The sequence below is a fragment of the Pezoporus flaviventris genome, unplaced genomic scaffold (assembly GCF_033815535.1).
Source record: "Pezoporus flaviventris isolate CSIRO_AGI_PZ_B2104156 unplaced genomic scaffold, CSIRO_AGI_Pfla_v1 ptg000011l, whole genome shotgun sequence".
Lineage (NCBI taxonomy): Eukaryota > Metazoa > Chordata > Aves > Psittaciformes > Psittacidae > Pezoporus > Pezoporus flaviventris.
This window is the reverse complement of record NW_026892559.1, coordinates 783,602-804,080: the sequence shown is the minus strand read 5'-3', so window position 1 is coordinate 804,080 and position 20,479 is coordinate 783,602. Positions and strand designations below refer to the sequence as shown.

General features: G+C 44.4%; 1 protein-coding gene across 1 annotated transcript in view; it reads left to right on the top strand.

Annotated features, from left to right (window-relative positions):
- The window catches only part of PLBD1 (phospholipase B domain containing 1), a 40,892-nt gene extending 25,767 nt beyond the window's left edge, over window positions 1-15,125 (top strand). The window contains exons 6-11 of the mRNA XM_061450626.1: window positions 1,019-1,163; window positions 8,750-8,950; window positions 9,063-9,203; window positions 11,971-12,156; window positions 13,357-13,463; window positions 14,865-15,125. Coding sequence (XP_061306610.1) covers window positions 1,019-1,163; window positions 8,750-8,950; window positions 9,063-9,203; window positions 11,971-12,156; window positions 13,357-13,463; window positions 14,865-15,032 — 948 coding nt within the window. The 3' untranslated portion in view covers window positions 15,033-15,125. The remainder of the gene's footprint in view (window positions 1-1,018; window positions 1,164-8,749; window positions 8,951-9,062; window positions 9,204-11,970; window positions 12,157-13,356; window positions 13,464-14,864) is intronic.
- The last annotated feature ends 5,354 nt before the right edge of the window (window positions 15,126-20,479 follow it).

Sequence of the window (20,479 nt, the reverse complement as noted above, 5' to 3'; positions counted from 1 at the left end):
TTTGGGTCCAGTCTTGCTCATTTGTGTTCAAGGGCAGGCAAAAAATAAAACCAAACCAAACCCACAGAGATTGACAATGAAAAGCTACTAGAATTACTAGGGAATGGGGAAATACCATGGAGAGGAGACTGGAAGAAAATAAGTTGTTCTATCTAGCCAAGTGAAGTCTGAAAGGGGGTATTGTGAATGCCTACAAATCCATTGAGCAAGTTAAGCAGGGAGGAAGAGAAGAGGATTCCTTAAACTAAAGATCAGTGCTAGCGCAAGAATAAGTGGGTGCAATTGGCTGATATTTTCTGTTAACAGTGATATTCTGGAATGGCTTCCCAATGGGAGTAATGACAGAAAAAATACTTTTAAGATAAGTGTCTGATACATCTTAGTAGGAATTAAATTTTTCAATTAAAATCATCAAGGTTCCAGTCAGTATATGGAGACTCTATGTCTCCCAGAGCAACAATACTCAAATTAGGAAGCATTTGTTCAAGCATTTGCCTATCACAAGAGGTTTCTGAGCTAACAAGAAATCTTAGAAACAGGGAAATACTTTGAATAGAGCTATTATCGATAAGTATTTACCTTTTCAAATTAAATACGCTTGCATTTGCTTCCATACTTTAAAGTCACCCAGAGGCATTTTCACAGATATAGCGTGTTTTAATTTAATGTTGGGTATGTTTGCAGAGGGCTGATCTGAATATATAAATACAAGTATTCAAGAGGAAACTGGGGAAACAGAATACCATGTGATGCAGGTGTCCCAAAACACCTTAAGCTGTTTTGTTTTGAAAAATAGCAACTAATTATTTGAAAACAACACATGGGCAAGAATTATTTCCAGAAGTTTCAGAAATTCATTGTTAAGTACACTGTTAAAAGTGCAAGAATTTGCCCCTTCTTAAACAATACAATTAATCAAACTACTTAGAATCTGGGAAAACAACTTTTTTTATCAAGTACAAAACATGCAAAGCATAGTAGGGTCTGAAACTATTCCTCTTTCTGCTTCTTTTTCCAGGTTCTACCTGGATATGAGAATATATATTTTGCCCATTCCAGCTGGTTTACATATGCAGCCACACTGAGAATATACAAGCACTGGAACTTTAATATAGTTGATCCAGACACTAGGACTGGCCGTGTCTCATTCAGCAGTTACCCAGGTAAAGTCAAGAAAACTAAACCTATATCAATATCCAAGATATGGATATGGACCATCTTACTGTCTTGCAGATGTCTTGTCTATAAAATGGATGATACCTTAGCAAGCACTGGCTTCAATCTACCTTAAAACATTTAGCCATTGAGAGGAAGTTGATTGGCTTGAACATGATATCGTTGTCATCGTCTTTTGTTGTTGATTAATCACCTTCAGTGCTTCGAATAATACTTGTTAAATATTCTTCCTCTGGCACAAACATGCTCCTTTGAATTCTGCTCATGTCTGCCCTCATCTCAACTGCTGAACTCCTCACCTTGCCTATAGCATTCACATGTTCGGTAATAACAATTCTGAACACTTCTGTTTAGTGCTGTGGCATGATTCATGCTGTAATGGGATTATTAGAGAGTATCAAACAATAGCCATTTGAAATTGTATCGACTTCTTTGGTGTTGGGTTAGCAAATATTCAGTGTTGGTTTTTTTTTTATTTGGTTTCTCCCCCCACATCTGCCTCTTCCAGCTTCTCTAAAAGCTGTTGCAGAGGAGTATTTTTTTAATGCTTATTTTATGTGTTATCAGTGTAGCCAGCCAGAATGTTTAAAATCTCCCTTGGGAAGATCAGGCAGCACATAATATTCTCAAGTTTCCTGGAAGAAGGTTAGAAATTGCCAGCAGTTAATGTTTCAGTGGTAAAATATTTACTCTTGCTAGGGTAGCACCAAGAAACGAATATGAAAACCCAAAACGAATCTAAGGCTGAGTTAACATTGTATAAGTTTTTGAAGGTGGAATTTCAAATTCAAAAAAAAATACCCAAACACCCAAGAATTTTCATAAACTTTTTATAATGAAGTATGTGCTGTTGAAGACTGTCTCACTCTGATGAAATTTTATTGGCTGATAGTTTTAAAATGTGCTCTGTTGAATTACTGTGCCTGCCTTACTACAAAGGCAAGGATCCTTCATGGCAGAGAATTCTGGGACTGTGACTGAGAAATTGTTTTGAAAGGCAAAGTTGCTGTCATTTTATTTTGAATGCAAGTATTTCTGTGGGGTTTGGACCCTCCTCAGTGACCTTCAGAAATGCAGCATATTCTGACATCTGCAATTTTTGCTTTGAGGAAGGAGAAGAGGTATTCTGGTGAATTCCTTTGAGTGTACAGCCTCTCAAGAGCTTGGGTTATCTCCAGTTCCTTTGGAGGAGTTAAATTTACTCGTTGCAAGGAATTTTACCAAGCCTACATAACCTGACAGAAAGGTTCCTGTCTGAGCTCTGTTCATCGCCTGAATGTACAGAAGGTTATTCTGGATCTTGTATCTTTTATCAGAAATACTGTTGAGGATAGTGCTGTACTTCAGGAGGGCGTGTCTTGATTTAGCAACTGTTGCATGCTGCCTTGTGCTGCAGATTTAAAACTGGGTTTAACCATGAAGGGTGTTTTATTTCCTTGTTAGTGGGTGTTTGTGATGATGTCTGGGGGTTGTTCATTTTGTGGATTCTTTGTATAAGGTGAAATACAAGTCTTCTGTTTTAATGAGACTTATAAAGCATGCTGTATGGGAGGATACCTGAAAATCAGCTACTACTAAGCTGAAATGGTTGGTTCCCATTTGCTATTGTACAAAATCCCAGTGGGCTTCCCTGAGTGTCAAGTCTGAAGAGATGGTTTACTTAAAAGCTTGCCTGTGCTGGGTAGGCTCTGACACAGCAATGTGGTATGGTGTACTTCTACCAAGAAAACTGAGTTAGAACTATTACGAAACATAGTTCCCATGGCTACAGTGAAGTCTGAGACCTGTGGTATGCAAAGCGAACTCACTGGCCACCTAATTACAAGGTACTATCACAAAGCACTAGACAAGCATGACCCATTGACTACAGCAAATTGCACTAGCTGTGGGTGTAGTTCACAAGCTTGCAGCTTTCCAGAGGATGAGTAAGCTCTAAAGCGCTGGCCTGGTAACGATCTAGGGACATCACGCATGAGGGAGGAAACTGCCAAATTCCTTTGCTCCATGTTGTGATGAGATGAAGCCTTATATTTTCACAGCATCTGCCCATAGAATATGGAGGTCCTGGCCGTGGTTCCACTTGATGACTGTAACTTCTCTGCATGCAGTTTCCCGCTGTTTTTCTCTCTCCTGATAGACATTAAGAGCCAGTAAGAAAGGCTAAGCTAGTAAGCTCTCATAAATAGAAACACTATTCTAATGTACACAAAGTATTGACTTTTGGAGAAAACGGACAGCATTTTAAAAAAATGCCCTTCCAGTCCTTACCTGACAAATGAGTAATTCAAAGATTCTTACCATTCAGTAGACTGGATATGAAATAAAACTCTTCTGTTGTACAAAAGCTGTGTCAGAAAAGCTTCAAGGAGTCATTTGCCTTCTGAGAAGGAATGTGCCAACTACCTGATTTCTCCTGGGGTCACAGAGTAAAATGGTGCAGATTGTTTATTTACAGTATTTCAAACGACTGGCAACTACACTGCAAAAAATATTTGTTGTGACTCAGTTTAGAGGATCTAAGGCTATTCACTAACCATGATGCATGTCAGCACGTGCATTATGATACAACTACAGGGCCTTACACTTCCTTGCTTCTGCTGTGATTGAGCAGATAGCAGGAGAGGCAGGAATTGCAGAGCCCATCCAGGCTTCTGCAGCAGTTCCCCATGTTCCTGTCAGCATGCTGAAATGTCCACTGTTACAGCATGTCTTCTCTGATGCTTTCTCTGATGCTTTCTCCCTGTCAGAGTAACAGTAGTGCTGCAGAAGTACAGTTAAGTGGAAATGAATAGGCGTCGTAATCTCTGCTGTTGCAGAATGATTTAGCTGCTTGCTGCTTATTTCCACACTAATCCTAATCCTCACTTGAACTCTGCTCATAGTTTTAGTTTCCTCTTCAGTTGAAAGCATCTGTGCAGAGCTGCAGGTAGGACAGCTCTGTGAATCTCTGGAAAGGAAGTGTCTGAGCTGAATTCTTGGGCACCCCTGACTTCAGTGTCTCGTTTAAGTTCTGGACATAAGTACTTAATGTGGTTGGTGAATCTGTGCACAGCAGAGAGAATTTACATTGTACAGTTGCTCACAAATATTGAGTGTCATTTGGGGAGTGTAAGAAATGTGATGACAGAGACTTTAGGTGCTGGGTTTTGCAGGACATACCTAGAAAAAGATCAGAGAGAAACTCTCCCCCCCTTCCCTCACCCCCTCCTGGAGTCACTGCTCTACACAGCTCTACTTCAAAAAAATGAGCCCAGTTAACTGATTAAATTTGCAGTTTTCCTTGGACAGCAGGGATGTTGCAGCTCCCAAGATTTACATCCATTTGGCTGCACCTCTTCTTGAACAATTAGTTGTGAACTCCAGTTAAGGAAGGGAATCTACCATTTGGACCCAAGCACTCTGGTTTGCGTAGTGGCATACTTCCTCTGGGCTGAATTGCAGTCTTGTTATTCTTGATTTCAGCTGTTAAAGGAAACAGTTGAGAAGAACTTAATGACCACTTCTGTTTCTCTGGTCTGTTGCTTGGTTGAGACAGGTTATGGTTGAAACAGGCTATGACATGGGAACAAGATGGCACAAGTTGTCTTGATAAATTGGCTGTACATATTCTGCTAAGGCAGGAGAGAGAAGTAACCTGTCCCTTGAGCTGAAGTAATCTGGTGTTAGTACAGAATCAGGAAGTGCAGTGTTATCCTTCCCCAAAGCCTGAGTAAGAGCTAGGAGGGGCAAAACATGGAAAGGGTAGTAGGCCTTTCATTCTGGGGATCAGTTTGTTTATGAGATATTGGTACAACATTTCTTGCTTCTCTGCTTCCACCAACGTGTGTCTAAAACCTGGAGAGAAGCAGAGAAAAGTCGGGTGCGCTTTGGAAATGAGAGACCAGAGCTATAGTGTGGGATGTGCTATGTCTTAGTGCCTAGGAGAGGTCTGTAAGTGGAAGTAAGGCAGCTGGCAGGAGCACAGTATTGGCATGAGAAGCAGCTGTTTGTGAGACTAAGAAAACTAATCTAGAGAAGGGATCTTCTTTCCCATTCTCAAGTGTGTTTGCAGCCCAGAGCATTGATCCTCTCAGCTGGAGCTACTCTCATCCCTGTGAGGTGATTGGCAAAACCTCATGGCTCTGACTTCCAGCCTTGTTGTACTGACCCTTTCTGTACTTGAATGATCACAAGGGCCCCTTAAAACACCTAAAACCCTGATGTCATCTGGTTCAGAAACCAGCAGCATACCTTTTTAGGAACAGTAGCTGCCAGGAGTGTGTTACCCCCCACATACTCTTTAGTGTGCTGACTCTGGAGAACACTAACTCTGGAGAACACTGACTCAGATTTTAAAAAATATTTTGCTTTGCTTGGCTGATTAATATTGTCATGATGAATGAACCTGCGGACTCTGGAAAATTCAGTATTCCAATGGTGACTGGAAACAGAATCTAAATGGCTCAAACTCATTCTGAAGTGCTTTCAGAAGTCCTATTGCTTCTGTTTATGTAGGAAGAGTCAGGTTCATTGGAGGAAGGTTGGGGGGAGGTGGAGGCGAAGAGGTTAAAAAAAAATCATTGGGAGTGGCTGATAAAAATGGGAGATGGGTTTACAGAAAAAAATAGGTGAACTGTACAGTGAGATAGCAGTTGACATATAAAAGGCATTTTCAATTACAACAGATTCTCATACATACTTAAAAAGACAACAGTGCCACAAGAGAACATTAAATATGTGCTGATATCTCTAGGCTTCACCCAGGTTTTGTTTTCGTGGATGTCTTTGTCCTGGGCAAACCTGTTGTAGGTGTTTTAACTTCCCTTTGTTTAAGGAGTGCCTATGCCTTAAGTCAAAAAGGTATATGTTGGCTTGGAATAATTAGGCTAGTAATGGTGTATCATAGAGAGCACACTGTATTATAGAACATTGCAGGATAAAACTTGGTAACTACTAAGGCCCAGAAGGAAACCCTCTTGTTTTCAGCTTTGCTGAGTTTTGCAACTGAATTACGGAGTTCCAACTTCAGTTAATTCAGCATCGTTCCTTGTGTTTACACTTGCTTTGAATTGAGTTTTCCTCTTTTATCTCAGCTGATGATTGAAAAAGAAGAAAAAACTGTTTGATTTATTTTGAAGTAGGGCACTTGGCATTGGCACCCATGGGGGAATGGCATTCAATTCGGATCACAAGTGTTTAACGATTTAATTTCTTCCCTCTGGGTAAGCACTTGACTTTTTACACAATAGTTTATTGCTGCAGTATCCCGTGTCTTTCTATAAGATAGACTGGCAGAGACAGTTTAAGAGTGTTTCTTGCCCTTACTGTTTGGAAGAACTCTGCTGTTTATGTACGTAATTTATTGACACTCTTTTTCTGTCTCCAAGAATAAAATACTAGGAACCACAAGCTGCCAGGGTACTCTGCCTGTTCCGTACTGACCTATTTTTAGAGAACAGGTGACCACAAAGCTTATTTTCCTGGATCTGTTCTGATTTGAGAACTTGAGACTTAAAAGAAATCTTGCTGAAGCTGAGCCCTTAAACAGTACTTTTGCTTGAAGGAAATCTGTCTTTTGACGAAAGCCCATGAACTGGAGGCAGAGCTGAGTCATATTGCAGTCTGTCATATGTTGCTGACCTTTGTTTGCAGAGTGCATTAATAAAGCTTGCTGTAGAACATTTCGTAATGGCACTCAACTACTACCCTGATGTGCAGCATTTTAGCGTTTTGTACTCTTCAGACAGGGATACCATGAAAAACTCATTAGCAAGAGACCAGTTCTGGATGACTTCGTCATCAGGAGCTTAGTTAACAACAATTCTTCCCCAACCTGGCAGCCCTGTATCTGCTGGAGAATCTCAAAGTCAAGTTATTTCTGCTTTATAAATAGTCACCATGCTATCCATGGTATTACAGCTGACCTTTGCAGCTCTGTATACCACCTCTGGCTGCATGTCTGCAGCCAGATCTGCAACTGGGCCTAGGGCTTCTGTTGGCATGTAGTGTGGAAGCGAATATTGCCCAGAAGATTCATCACTGTGTTGAGTCTGCAGGGCTGGTAAGCATAAAAAAAAATCCCAATGACAACATGTCAGAAAGAGTAGGTGAAACTCTCAAATACAGGATGTGGTTTGTGGTTTATGATTTAAGAGGTGCCCATTTCTTGGAGATGTTTTATGGTTAGACTGGAAAACATTAAACTAGAAGGAAGACTTTTCTGCTTGTCTTGCTTTAATCCAGAAGGGATTAATTTAAAGGCGTATCTGTTGTCCTTGCCGAATAAAAATCTAAACCTGAAATTGGTTGATGAAAATCTCTGTGGAGTTGTCCTTTGATTTCCTCTGTTGTATTTTTAAAAGGAATTTCACTGTTGGAAACAAACACTCACTAGGCATTTACAGTATGTAATTCTCAGCAGAAGACATAGCTTGACATATGATGGAGAAACTTCTGATGACACCAAGCTGTGTGGTTTGGTTGATATTCTGGAGGGAAGGGATGCCATCCAGAGGGACCTTGACACACTTGTGAGATGGGCTGATGCCAATCTTATGAAGTTCAACCATGCCAAGCGCAAGGTCCTACACCTGGGTTGAAGCAATCCCAGGCACAGCTACAGGTTGGGCAGAGAAGAGATTCAGAGCAGCCCTGAGGAGAAGGACTTGGGGGTGTTGGTTGATGAGAAAATGAACATGAGCTGCCTGAAGGTGCAGTCACAGCCCAGAAAGCCAACCATATCCTGGGCTGCACCAAAAGGAGCATGACCAGCAGGTTGAATAAGGAGGTGATCCTGCCCCTCTACTCTGCTCTTGTGAGACCTCACTTGGAGTATTGTGTGCAGTTCTGGTGTCCTCAACATAAAAAGGACATGGAACTGTTGGAACAAGTCCAGAGGAGGGCCATGAGGATGATAAGGAGGCTGGAGCACCTCCTGTATGAAGACAGGCTGAGGAAGTTGGAGCTGTTCAGCCTGGAGAAGAGAAGGCTGCGTGGAGACCTCCTAACAGCCTTCCAGTATCTGAAGGGGGCCTGTAAGGATGCCAGGGAGGGACTCTTCATGAGAAACTGTAGTGATAGGACAAGGGGTAATGGGTTAAAACTTAAACAGGGGAAGTTTAGGTTGGATATAAGAAGGAAGCTCTTTACTGTGAGGGTGGTGAGGCACTGGAATGGGTTGCCCAGGGAAGTTGTGAATGCTCCATCCCTGGCAGTGTTCAAGGCCAGGTTGGACGGAGACTTGGGTGGCATGGTTTAGTGTGAGGTGTCCCTGCCCATGGCAGGGTGTTTGGAACTAGATGATCTTAAGGTCCTTTCCAACCCTAACTATTCTAAGTTTGGGATGAAAACATGAAGCAAATGTTCTTCACAAACAATTAGGCTGTGTTGAAAGCATGACAAATGAGAACCTGCTGACAGGTGGGCTTAAAGCACTTGCAGAAGTTGCCACCTCATCTTTAGTATTTGTACAGCTTGGTTTCAGACACACACACATGCTGACTCATTCATACCCTCTTAGCTTGTCACTCTCTTTTGTTCTATGAGTATATCAAAGGTTCACAAAAATAACAAATTTGTATTATTGCTGTTTAAGGCTTTTTGGTGTCCCTGGATGACTTTTACATACTAGGCAGTGGATTGGTAATGTTGCAGACTACCAACAGTGTGTTCAACCAAAGCCTCATTAAGCAAGTGGTGCCAGAATCCCTGTTAGCTTGGCAGAGGGTGCGCATTGCTAACATGATGGCAGATGATGGCAAATCTTGGGCAGAAACCTTCTCGAAGTGCAACTCAGGTGAGTACACTTTCACATGAGTCTTAGGAAACAGGACTTGTTCCCCCTTCCCTTTGTACTTTTTTCTTTCCGCAGGCAGGACAAATAATTCTCTCTTTGCTCTCATCCCTAGGGACCTACAACAATCAGTACATGGTGCTGGACCTGAAGAAGGTCAAGCTGCAGAAGAGCCTTGATGAGGGTGCATTGTACATTGTTGAGCAGATCCCAACCCTTGTGGAGTATTCTGATCAAACAAATATTCTCCGGAAAGGTAATAGTTCCTTACAGCGCTTACTGGCTTAGGAAAGCCATCTCTTTGTGTCAGCTGATGGAGAGTCATGCTTTGTAACTGGGAAGGGCTTACTGAGCACTAGCGCTGAGTTGCAAGACAGAAAGCTATGTAGCCAGGTCTATTCTGTTGTATTCACTTTTTCATGCTGTGGCATAAATGTGGTGAGCATCTGTGTTTTTTAGAACCAGGGAAGTGAAATATAGGCTTTACCTTTCTTCTTTCTTTTCCTTGCCTTTTTTCCTGGTATTATTTTGCCCTGTCTTAGAGACCCATGAGGAAAAAGGTGAGGTCTCTTTGGAGTAGTACTAAATAACTGTGATGCTGTGGGCTACTTGCAATGTTTGGTGAGTGTGTCACCAGGCAAGGAGATGAGCTTTAAAATATGAGAGAAGTTCTACATTAGATTCAGCTTCTGAACTTTTCTAGAGCTCTGTTATCTGATAAGTACTTGCTGTTTAAAAGGTTCCTTAGTATCAAGACTAGCAACAGCTTGTTGGAAAACAAACAAGCAAAAATCCAGGTGAAGCAAAATGCCGACTGTCAGGTTTCCTTCACAGATGTCTTATACACGCTTTATGGCAGCATCCAAGAGCTTGAGCTCATTCCACAAATTTAAGTGCGTGTCTGGTGCTTTGTGGTCCTTCCTCTAATCACGTGCAGAGGAGGTGAATTGATGAATTGCTTTTCATCATCAAAATGACTGGAAATGCATTTATGTTAGCAGCTGTGGTTATTTCACTCTGGATTTTTCCCCTGAGTCTGTCTCCTTGGAAAGTTCTGGCTTATTTCAGGCATTGCCACAATGCCTAAGGGCACAGGAGTGTGCTGCAGTTCATGTTTCTTTATGATAAGTGAGTAGTACATTGATTTAAGCATCAGAAGTAACACATCAGAACCTGGGGTCTGAGTCTCTTCCACTGGATATGTAAATATTCCCATTGCTCTTGATATTGCCGAGATCTCTTGCTCTCATGGGCAGAGGAGGAAGCAGTTTTGTTTCAGACAATTTTTGCTGTGTTCATGTAATCCTTCTCACCCCCCTTCAGCTTTACACCATTTCTGACTTGTTTTTGTCACTGTTCACCCTGACAGGCCTAACTGGCAGGTTTCACTGGCTTATAGCAGCCCTTGGGTAAAGCCTGCCTTAGGTTGGGTGCTGCGCTGCCTGCATGGGATTTGCAGTCTTGCAGAGGCTGAGATGCAGAAGAGCTTGTGTTGGAGGAAAATTTGAATAGCTTCTTCTGTTTTTAGCAATTTAAACAGAAAGTTTTTCCAGGTGGGATAAGGGAGTCATCTGTATGCACTGCATTCATGTGAGACAATAGCAACCTTTTGAATTACAACTAAACCCTACTGGTATGGGAGCTGATGTATCTGTATCCGCTGGCCAGTGTGCTCATTCCTGGAGGATGCCTCTATTACAACACAGTTTGTGTACACTACCCTTTTCCTTTACATAGGTTCTAGGTCATGTAAGCAAATGACAGCAGACAGGGTGTTCCTGGCAGCTGCATGCTATGCAGGACACAGGCTGGTAAGGTCTCAGCTCAGGTGGTGTTCCAGTGTTTATGCTGCCTGTGTATCTGCCCTTCAGGGGGCTTGGTTTCTGTGTGTTTTGCTCACTGTGAGTCCCACTTGGTTTTTCTTAAGTATCTCACAGCCAGACTCCTCACGTGCTGGGCTGACATTAATACATGGAGTGCTGCATTTACCAGTATCTAGACAAATAAAGTAGTAAAACTCTAAGCCAAATCCTGGTGTGTGTCATTTGAGAAGCAATGTTTCCACTGACACCAGGAATGCTAGGAGTTTGGAGAGAATCTGAAAGTGTGCTGCTCTTGGGGCTAGCTTATGTTATGTGCTCTCTCCCTGAATACTCCTTGCTACCAGCCTTGCAAAAGAAACCCCAACAAATTAAATGTTAAGGTATAGGCATCTACTTTTTATCTCTTCCAGGACTTGCTGTACCCAGATCCTGAACTGGATGGTCTTCTGGCTCTTTATAAGCTCTTCTCCTTTCTATACTACTCTTGTTTCAGGCAGTTGTATGTCAGCTATCTAAAACTCTCTGGAGGTCTGGCTGTTAAACCTGCTCTTCAGAGTTAGCAAAACTGCAGGATTGGTACTTGCTCCTGGAAAGGTTAGGGCAGGGCTCTGCTCTGCCAGTCAACCACTCTTTAACCCTCAAAGGCAGATACTGGCAAATGTGCATCTATCCCTCATCTTTCCTTATTGCAGTGTGCAACCACAACTTTCCAAACACGTATTTGTGTGTGGTCTGTGTGTGTTTGTGGGTTATCTGTCTGCCCCTGCTATGTCAGCACAGTGTATTACCCTGCTGTGGTGAGATGGGAGGCTTGGGCAAAAGCTGGGCAGTTTGGTGGAGGCGAATGATCTTTTGCTCCTCTGAGGTTGAGCAGGGAAACCTGTGCGGGAGGTTTCTCTGTGTATTCACTTCAAACTCCTGCAAGTTTCTCAGCTGTTTTGCACAATGAGTCTGCAGGGTGGAAGTCTGGGGGCAGGTTGCCTGGGTGCAGTCTCCAGTGGTGTTTATACTGGGAGTCAACCCTGGTCATCCCAGTGACTATTGCCTTATTTTCTTGTGTTCAAACCAGTTTGACGTGTTATTCCTCGACATGCTGTTAAGGCAACACAGCATGGAAAATGGTTTATTTTTCTTTTTTGATGTAAGCAAGAGCATTCAGCTTTTCTAAGTGATTAATAGCTTGGATTTTGTCTTTGGCAGGTTACTGGCCTTCATACAATATTCCTTTCCATGAAAAGATTTACAATCTTAGTGGGTATGCGGCGTATGTTGAGAAGTATGGCATGGATTTCTCTTACGAGCTTGCTCCAAGAGCAAAAATCTTCCGTCGAGACCACAGCAAGGTGACCAGTTTGGAAAGCATGAAGTACATCATGAGATACAACAGTAAGACACGTGTTTATGTACTGTGGAGCTGATTTTAATAAAGCAGTGTTACTTCTGTTTCTTGGATCATAGTGGGAAGCTGCAGCCTCATGTACAGATCAGAGTTCTATTACCCTATGTGAAGAGTACACACAAAGAAAAAAGAGTAACACAGTGTCATTGTTGAGGTAGGAAACCAGGCTAAAATGACTCTTAATAGAAACAAGACTGAGTTCCTGCTAGAACAAGGGCCCTCAAGCTTGCTGTTTGACCTTTCCAGAGAGTTTCTGATAACTCCAAGAGACTCTGTGGGCTGCTGTTCCCTAATACATCTACAGCCTGTCAATCTTGAAAGCCTTAAATCCTAAGCAACAGTTAGGTCAAATCAGATGAAAATTTAGGGTAAAACTACAGGTCTTTTGGTTTTGGTGTGTGGTGTTTCATTTTTTGTTTTTGTTTGGTTTTGGTTCAGTTTATTTTTTTCCTGTTCATGCAAATAATCTTTCGTAGTTAATGCTCTGCTCTGCTTTTCCCTGACAGGGGGGTTCTTAACTGCATTACAACCATCTTAGTTAACTTCTGGCTAAGCCCATCTCTAAGTACAGATAGCTTTAGATGCTATATTTTTATTCCCAATTATAGGGAGCGTGCTGATTACTGGGCTTGGGGTTTGGGAGGCCTCTCCCAGGGTGGGGTATTGACAATGTTTTGGCTGTGAGTAGCAGCATGTTCGTAGATGTTGAGGCTTGTCCACCTTCCCCTCTTAGTTTGCAGCTGCTACAGTGGGTGTCTGAAGGCTTTGCTTCACGCTACTTACTTTAGTCCACAACAGGAAAACAAAGGCTCTCACTGCTGCTCTTTTCCCTCCACATCTCATCCCTGCTTTGCTTGCTCTTCTGCTTTTGTCTCTTGACAGCGTTCCCGCAAAGTTTCATCATGTGGAGTTGCAGATGTTTGTGGTTAGAGGTTGGCAGTGGTCCACTTGGGATGCAGAAACAGTTGTATGGACTTGGATTAGGAGCTTGTCTACTAATTGTCCTGTCTCCAGCACTGACTTCTAGCTGGTACCTGGGGAGAAGCATGAGAGCAATGTGATAGACCTGTGTTTCTACCAACTCACCCAGATTTTAGTGTCTTGGACACTTTGCATCAGCTTTTTGTGAGGGGACTAACTTACTTTATTTTCTTTCTTCCTTCCCTCCCGACCACATTTCTCTCCAGACTACCAGCATGATCCTTATGCTGAGCATAATCCTTGCAACACCATTTGCTGTCGGGAAGACCTGAATCCTTCTTTTCCAGTGCCTGCAGGCTGCTACGACTCCAAGGTAGATTACCTCCGTTTTGGTATCTGCTCTACATTTGCTGCAGCCTCTGTGCTCCCGTTAGACCTGTAGGATGTCTCCCTGCACTAGGACATACATGGCCAGGCCCATTGGTTTCCTCCTTTCATACTGTCCAGGTGGTCGGGCAGATCTTGAGGTCTGTGCAGAGTCCTGTTTCCTGCCCTTGACACCAGTCCTGGCACAGTGGCAGAGGACAGAGGAAACAGGGGGTGGTGTAGGAAAAGAATGATGGGAACTTGTGGTGCTTAGGAGTTAAAGCCCAAAGCCTCGCAGCAGGAGGAGCCTAAGAGAAAGCTGGAAGGAGTCATCACATCATTCCAGGAAGGTGAGTCCTCTGACTCCATTTCATGGGGGCTGTGTGGGTGCCTCCCCAGAGCCTACAGGAATGTTTTTTCAGTTGCACTTAGTTTTACCTTTACAAAAGCTTGGCTCTCTACTGAGTCACCCTGCTCCAGGGCTCCACCTCTCTGTGAAACTGTTTTGTGCACAATTTGGTAAAGATCACTTTGCTTTTGGGGGGGATGCAGGAAAATCCTCAGACCCACTGTCCTGCAGAAAGCAGCAGTTTTTCTAGGCAGCCTGTGTGGTATTTTCACCGTGAGGGGCAATACCTGAGTAAACAGCTATCCATGCCAGCCCTGTTGTGCTGGGAAGTTGTACGATGTTGTGTCCTGTTGGGTCCAGCCTGCTGCATTTTGGAATTATGAGTTGGTTGCTAGGATGGGCCCTGTGGAGGCTGTTTTGGCATCACCAGTGCTGTGTTTTGGCATTGCTTTATGTCCAGTCAGTTTACAGGAATGGGCTAGGGGAGGACAGGGACCCACTGAGAGAAGTAGCCCAGAGCAGAGGTAAAACCTGTCAGTTTCAAGCACTTGAGTGCAATTTTAGTGTCTCTGAGTTTGGGAAGATGGAGCAGGCTGGAGACCTCTTGGGTGGTAATACAGGAATAGGGTGGAACCTGGGCAGCAGCATTAACTCTGTGCTGCTTTTGTCCTTTCCTGAATTACCCTGACTTGCTGCAGGGGACAGCCCAAGCACTTAACATGCAACAGAATTTATATCAGGCCATCTAGGCTGCCCACTGCACCTCCACCTCTTTTGGAGACGCAAACCCAAGAAGGATTGTCCCAAAGGCAGATGTGCTGTCCCTCTCACACTGGGTAGCACGAGGGCAGGCGGGCTTGTACTTTGCTGCTGCTCTTCAGCTGGGTGCTCTCTGCCTGAAGATGCCTCTGTGCAGGTGAAGAATGCTGCCTGATCAATGCATTTCCGCTTGCTCATTTTCTTTACCTTGTTGTTATCAAGTCTCCTGGGCTATCCCTGCTCTGTGGGATGGCTGCATGTCCACCGCCATTTTGCTCAAACTCCTGTCCTTTATTGCAGGTGTCAGACTTCCGCCTGGCTTCAGCGTTCACAGCCACCGCCATCAACGGCCCCCCGGTGCAGGGCGGTCTTCCTGTTTTCACCTGGAAAAGATTTAACCACACACGGCACCAGGGCCTGCCAGAATCATACAACTTCCATTTCGTCACCATGAGGCCTATCCTGTAAAACCAGCATCAATATTCCCAAGTAGTTTTGGGTTGTTTTTTTTTTAACAGAAATTTTCATTCCTGTGTGTAATAAATCAACCTGATGGCCACATCCCTGTGCCTTACGTGCCTTCCCCTGTCCTGCCTGCTAGGCACTTCATGTTGACATTGGCTGCCTTGGTGCAGCCCAACACATGTTCCGCTCTTCTGAGCTATTTGGATGGCCTGTCCTTTGACTAGGATTCATGGAGACTTTGGTGATCTGAGCCATCATCACAGCTGTTCCTAGAGCAGGAGAGAACTACAGTTTGATCAGTTAAAGTGATCTATCTTTAGTAGCAACACAGGACCTGCCTGGGCTGGCCAAGCCAAGTGGCTGCTTTGGGCCAGTGTTGGGCTTATCTCGGTGCTGGGTTGGTGTCTGCCCTTTGTCTGAGCAGTGCCTGTGAGATGTGCTGCAAATTCCTTCTCATTTCGAATGTCTCTAGCAGAGTCAAGGCTGTGTTCTCCATGGAAGATCAGAGTGCCTCTTGCCTACAGAGCATGGTGATCAGTGGCATTTGCAAGATTCCCTTTGTCTTGCCGAAGCAGCGTGCAAGGATCAGGCTGCAGAAGGCAGTGAAGGGATGTGCCTGGTGATTTCTGAAAGCAGACAAATCTTTTGGAAACAAACACACATACACACATGCTCACTCTCCCCACCCCTGGCTGCAGTGTAGCAGCAGGGAAAGAACTACGTGTGTTGGTGGGATGGATCTCTCACTGATGGATCCAGGTGCTTGCTCAGTGACCTCTCTGCCTGCTTTATCAGCTGTGGAAGTGGAATAGTGGAATGTGATGCTGGCCCTAACAAATGGCCAGGGCTGTACATATTGCTCTTAACTACCTGTGTTTACACTGAGGAGTGTTTTGTGCTAGATGTCATATATGTAATTAAGTAAAACAAACTAAACAGCTCTTTCCTCATGGCCTAGATGGTCCAAGCTAAACTGGGCACAGCACTGCCCCGTGTTATGAAGGGGAAGAATGATCAGTGTGAGGTTTTGATCAAACCCCTGGAGTTTAGCTTGTGTGATGGGGGAGTGAGTTAGTTACTGCAGTACAGGTGAGGTTCTAGCCTGAATGGTTGTCACAGTAGGGCTAAGGGAAGAGGGAGACCAGAAGTTACAGCCAAAGCTTTTGCTGAGGATGAAAAATCCATGCAGGGACTGAAGTGATTTGCTTGCTGGAGCAGGAGGTAAGTGTGAGAGGCTGGAGGGAACATCTGTGTCATGTGCAGGGGTAGGAGAGCGCTGCGGGAAATGACCAATTGCTGAAGTACTCGCCATAGAGCTGCTTTTTCCTCTGCAGTACAGCTCTTTGTTGTGTAAAATTTGCTGAACAAAATTACTCAGTTGTGGTATGCGGACACACTGTATGCATATGCACTGGTGCATGGGCCAGTTGCAGCTGTGCCTCTGCTAGAAGGAGATGGATGAGGCTGGTTGCTTCGTGCCTCTTGCGAGCCACAAGAGGTGGCAGTGCTGCGCCGGTGCTTTCCGCTGGAGGTGACGGGGGAGGAGGCAGCCCCAGCCGCACCATTTAAAATTCTGCGCTCACTTTGCTGCTACCCTGAGGTTCAACACCAGTGAAGGTGTCTCGCTTGCCCACAGCTGGGACCACAGCGACCTTCGCTTCTCTGTGAGCCCTTGCCCGTGTGGCTTGTTTTTGCCACAGGCTCTATGCACAGACCGCCTCCGTGTATTTTGCAATCCCAGCCACCCCACCCTGCCCTGTTCCAGTTGTGTGGAATGAAGGGCAGTGGAGCTCTGGGGTGAGTGGTGTCTCCCTGAGCATGAGCAGCAGCACTCAACCAAGCAGCCCCTACCTCTGTGTTAAGCTCTACGGGTTGTGTTATATGTCCCTTGTGGTGGTTGCTCGGAGCCTGCGGAGGGCAGGCTATCGTTCCGGCTGGCCTGCCATCAAGGGGCGCTCGCTCTCTGTCGGGGTGTTAGCTTTATGAGCTCTCACTGGGACTCTGTTTGCAGCCCCAGCACTCGAGGGCAGCAGCCTTGATGCTTTTTGGCTAAGCACCAAATATGAGCTAAGGACTTTTTGTGGAGCCCTCAGGTGTTTGTCAGCCTTGAGATTTCTTAAACCCCTCTGCTGAGGACTGGCAGCCACAGAGCCAATGAGTGAGCGTGTTGTACCAGGCATTAAGGAGCACGCTTAAAAGGAAGAGTGGAGCTGGGTCAGGAGGGCTGGCAGCAAGCAGAAAACCAGGAATCGGCTGCTTGAGACTGGAAACACAGAGGGGCTAGGATGGCTGTATGCTACTCGACTGTCAGCCCCAGGCAACACAGGACCAGTGCCGGCCTCTTCACTCAGTCTTATGTGAAAATGCTAATGGAAAAGTGGTGTTTGTTTAAAAGTTGGTTCCCAGGGACCAGGAAATTGATGATTGATTATGGTTTTGGACAGTGATCCAGGGCACACCTGGATGCTCCCCCCTGCAGGGAGCAGAGGCATGCAGCAGATGTGACATGCCCATTTGTTATGGGACATTGAAATGGGAGCTCTGCCTTCCTCCCTCCTTCAGCTTCCTACCCTGGGGCAGGAGCTCTTTTGTGCTGAAACACGGAGCTGTGGAAAAACAGATCTCTGCTTTTAAGAGCCCTTGTCTATGAGTAAATGTTTACATCAATGGGACCTTCTGAGCCTTAGGACTCTCATCCGTGTGACTGTGGCTATTTTTTTTCCTTGTGTTTAAGTGTGCTGTTAAAGGTCACTGCATTCCTCTTACTGTGCTGTCCTACGTGTGTCCTTTGTCAGCAGGCCAGCCTGAGCCCATCTGCCAACCACAAGCACAGCAGCTGGTTCTAGCTCCTCTCCCCAGCACAGCAACATCAAGGACTAGAGGAGAAGGCTTTACGTATGGATGCATGGACCTGCAGGGAGGGCCAGGGAACTGACAACTTTATTTTCAGGCAACCGTATAAAGTTAAAATGTCTCTTTCAGCACCTTACTGCCCTTGGCTATAAACCCGTGTCTTAAGCATTTAAACTTCAGGCTTTCAGGCTTGGCTGGAGCGGGCCTTACATAGTGGGAGGATGGATTTTGGAGGCAATTGTGATGAACCTGTCTTACAACTATAGACACCTGCTGTTCAGTCACTGGGACCTGCCTATAGCAGAAATGACGCCTCCCAGCACAACCACCAGTTCCTCACTTCACTTTATACCAGCCCAAACTGCAACAGTGCTTGAGCACAGTGACTACACTCTATTTTATGATAAAACTAATGCTCTAAGCTCTGTGTAGTGTGTATACTCTCATTTTAAATAGGCAGTTTGAGAAACTTGGGACTTTCAAGTGTGAGTGTGTTCAGGCATCACTTCACAAAAGTATATCATCTTTGGGTCAGTGGCTGGAAGCATGTTTCAGTAAGTGCAAGAAACTAATTATTACCAGCATATATTAATTATATGTCCATGAAGTACAGGCTCAGCACTAACTCAGGGATGGCATGACAAAACTAAGCTTCAAGTACTTTGAGTCCTCTAGAATTTGGCAGCAGAGCTGGGGCCAAGGGGCAGCTTTTCCCATACTGCCTTCTGGTAAAATTGTTTACAGGGGCTCAGCTAAGTTCCACAACTTATTTCATAGTGTTATATCTGGCTTCTACCCTTGAAAAGCAACAGCTTGGACAGCAGAGGCTTTCTTGATCCCTGCACTAAACCACCCTTTTTATTACCCCCGATTTCATTACCCTTGACTGATGCAATTAGTTCTGTGCACAACAGTCAGCCCCTGGCTTGAGAAGCATGGGCCAGTTGGGTGTGCTGAGACCATTGCTGCAGGCTCACAGCTCTAATCCTTCAGGGTGCTGTGAAAAACTGGAGTCATCATCTCTACTTTGTCCGCAGCCTCTTGCTAAAAGAATGAGCATTTTTACAGGGGGCAAAAACACAGCCCCTTGAGGGGAGAGGAGAGTAGCACCAGCAATTTGGCTTCCATTCCTCTCCCCCCACCAGCGCAACGTCAGCATCCAAGTTCCTCGATTCTATCTGTGCAGGGCACATAGAATCACAGAATGGTTTGGAATAGGTTGGAAGGGACCTTAAAGCTCATCCAGTTCCAACCCCCTGCCATGAGCAGGGACACCTTCCATTAGACCAGGTTGCTCAAAGCCCTGTCCACCCTGGCCTTGAGCACTTCCACAGCCCCTTTGCTTTGCAGAATGGCCTAGAAAGTGACTTTCCAGAAATTATAGCATTGCTTTAATTTCCTCCTTCTCTGGGAAGGCAGAAAGAGCAAGGTCATGCAGTTGCCTTCCTGGAAATGACCCAGAGCCAAACCATTGCTGCCTAACGTTACTTGAGCAAGGTGGCACTGTGTCTGATGACAAAGAGCACACATTGGGCTGTTTTTGAAAGAGCGGTCTTCGGAAGTGTCTGGAACTAAGCACAGATGACTCAAAAGGTTAAAAACCCAGTAGTTGTTTATTTCAAAGTATAAATTTCAGGCTTGTCAGACAAAACCCCACTACAGTTAACACAGACACACACACTCATCTACAGTACATACAAAAATGGGGAGAGCTTGCAACTGCCCAGTTGAATTTGGACATGAAATCAGTCCTGGTGTTTTGGTTTTTTCTTTTTTTTGTATTTGCAAGTCCAGCTGCAAAACAAAAGAAATCAGATTCTGAGTTTCCTAACAAAGGATTTTGCACATTTGACTCCCAATAGCCAATAAATTACTAAAGCTGACCAGGCCTCCCCAGACAGCTGTTACCCAGTTATCTAATTTACAGATATAACTTATTAAATTAATACAGCACTTCAAATATATATAAAAATGTGTGTATGTATATCTATATATAAAAGAAGAGAATGCTCAGCCTGCATAATGACAATGAGAAATAAAGATGCATTTTAACAAGTACTTAGGCTGAAAATTCATTCATTTGCTTGCTTTCAGCTATCCTTATTTTTTTCTTTCTCCCCTCAAAAGGTGTTTGGAAGGAAATACAGATTCTGGTAGCAGGGCTGGCTCAGTGTCATTCGAACTCCCCTCCCTCCAGTATTTTCACACAATGCCCACCCCTACCCAAACCAACAAATCGGGAAATAACCCCAATATGTATATTTATTGTATCAAGGTTCTAGTTAAAAAAATCCGGATATTTTTTATTATAAGGTGTTTATAAGAAGGCAGAATCACAGCTTGATTTTGTTTAGTGGTGTAGCAATACTCAAACTGGGGAATAGCTGCTTGGGGAGCAGGAACAGATTTGACCCGTCCCTACATACAATACCAGTTCTAATTTTTTGGACATTCAAAGACAAACAGCATAAAAAGTCACTTCAGCTCTTCCTTTGTTACAGTACAAAATGATGCTCGGCTCCTAGTACTGGGGCCCAGTTGTGCTCCCACTGAAGGCACAAGGGGCTTTGCTGTCATTTTCAAAGGAAGCAGGGTAA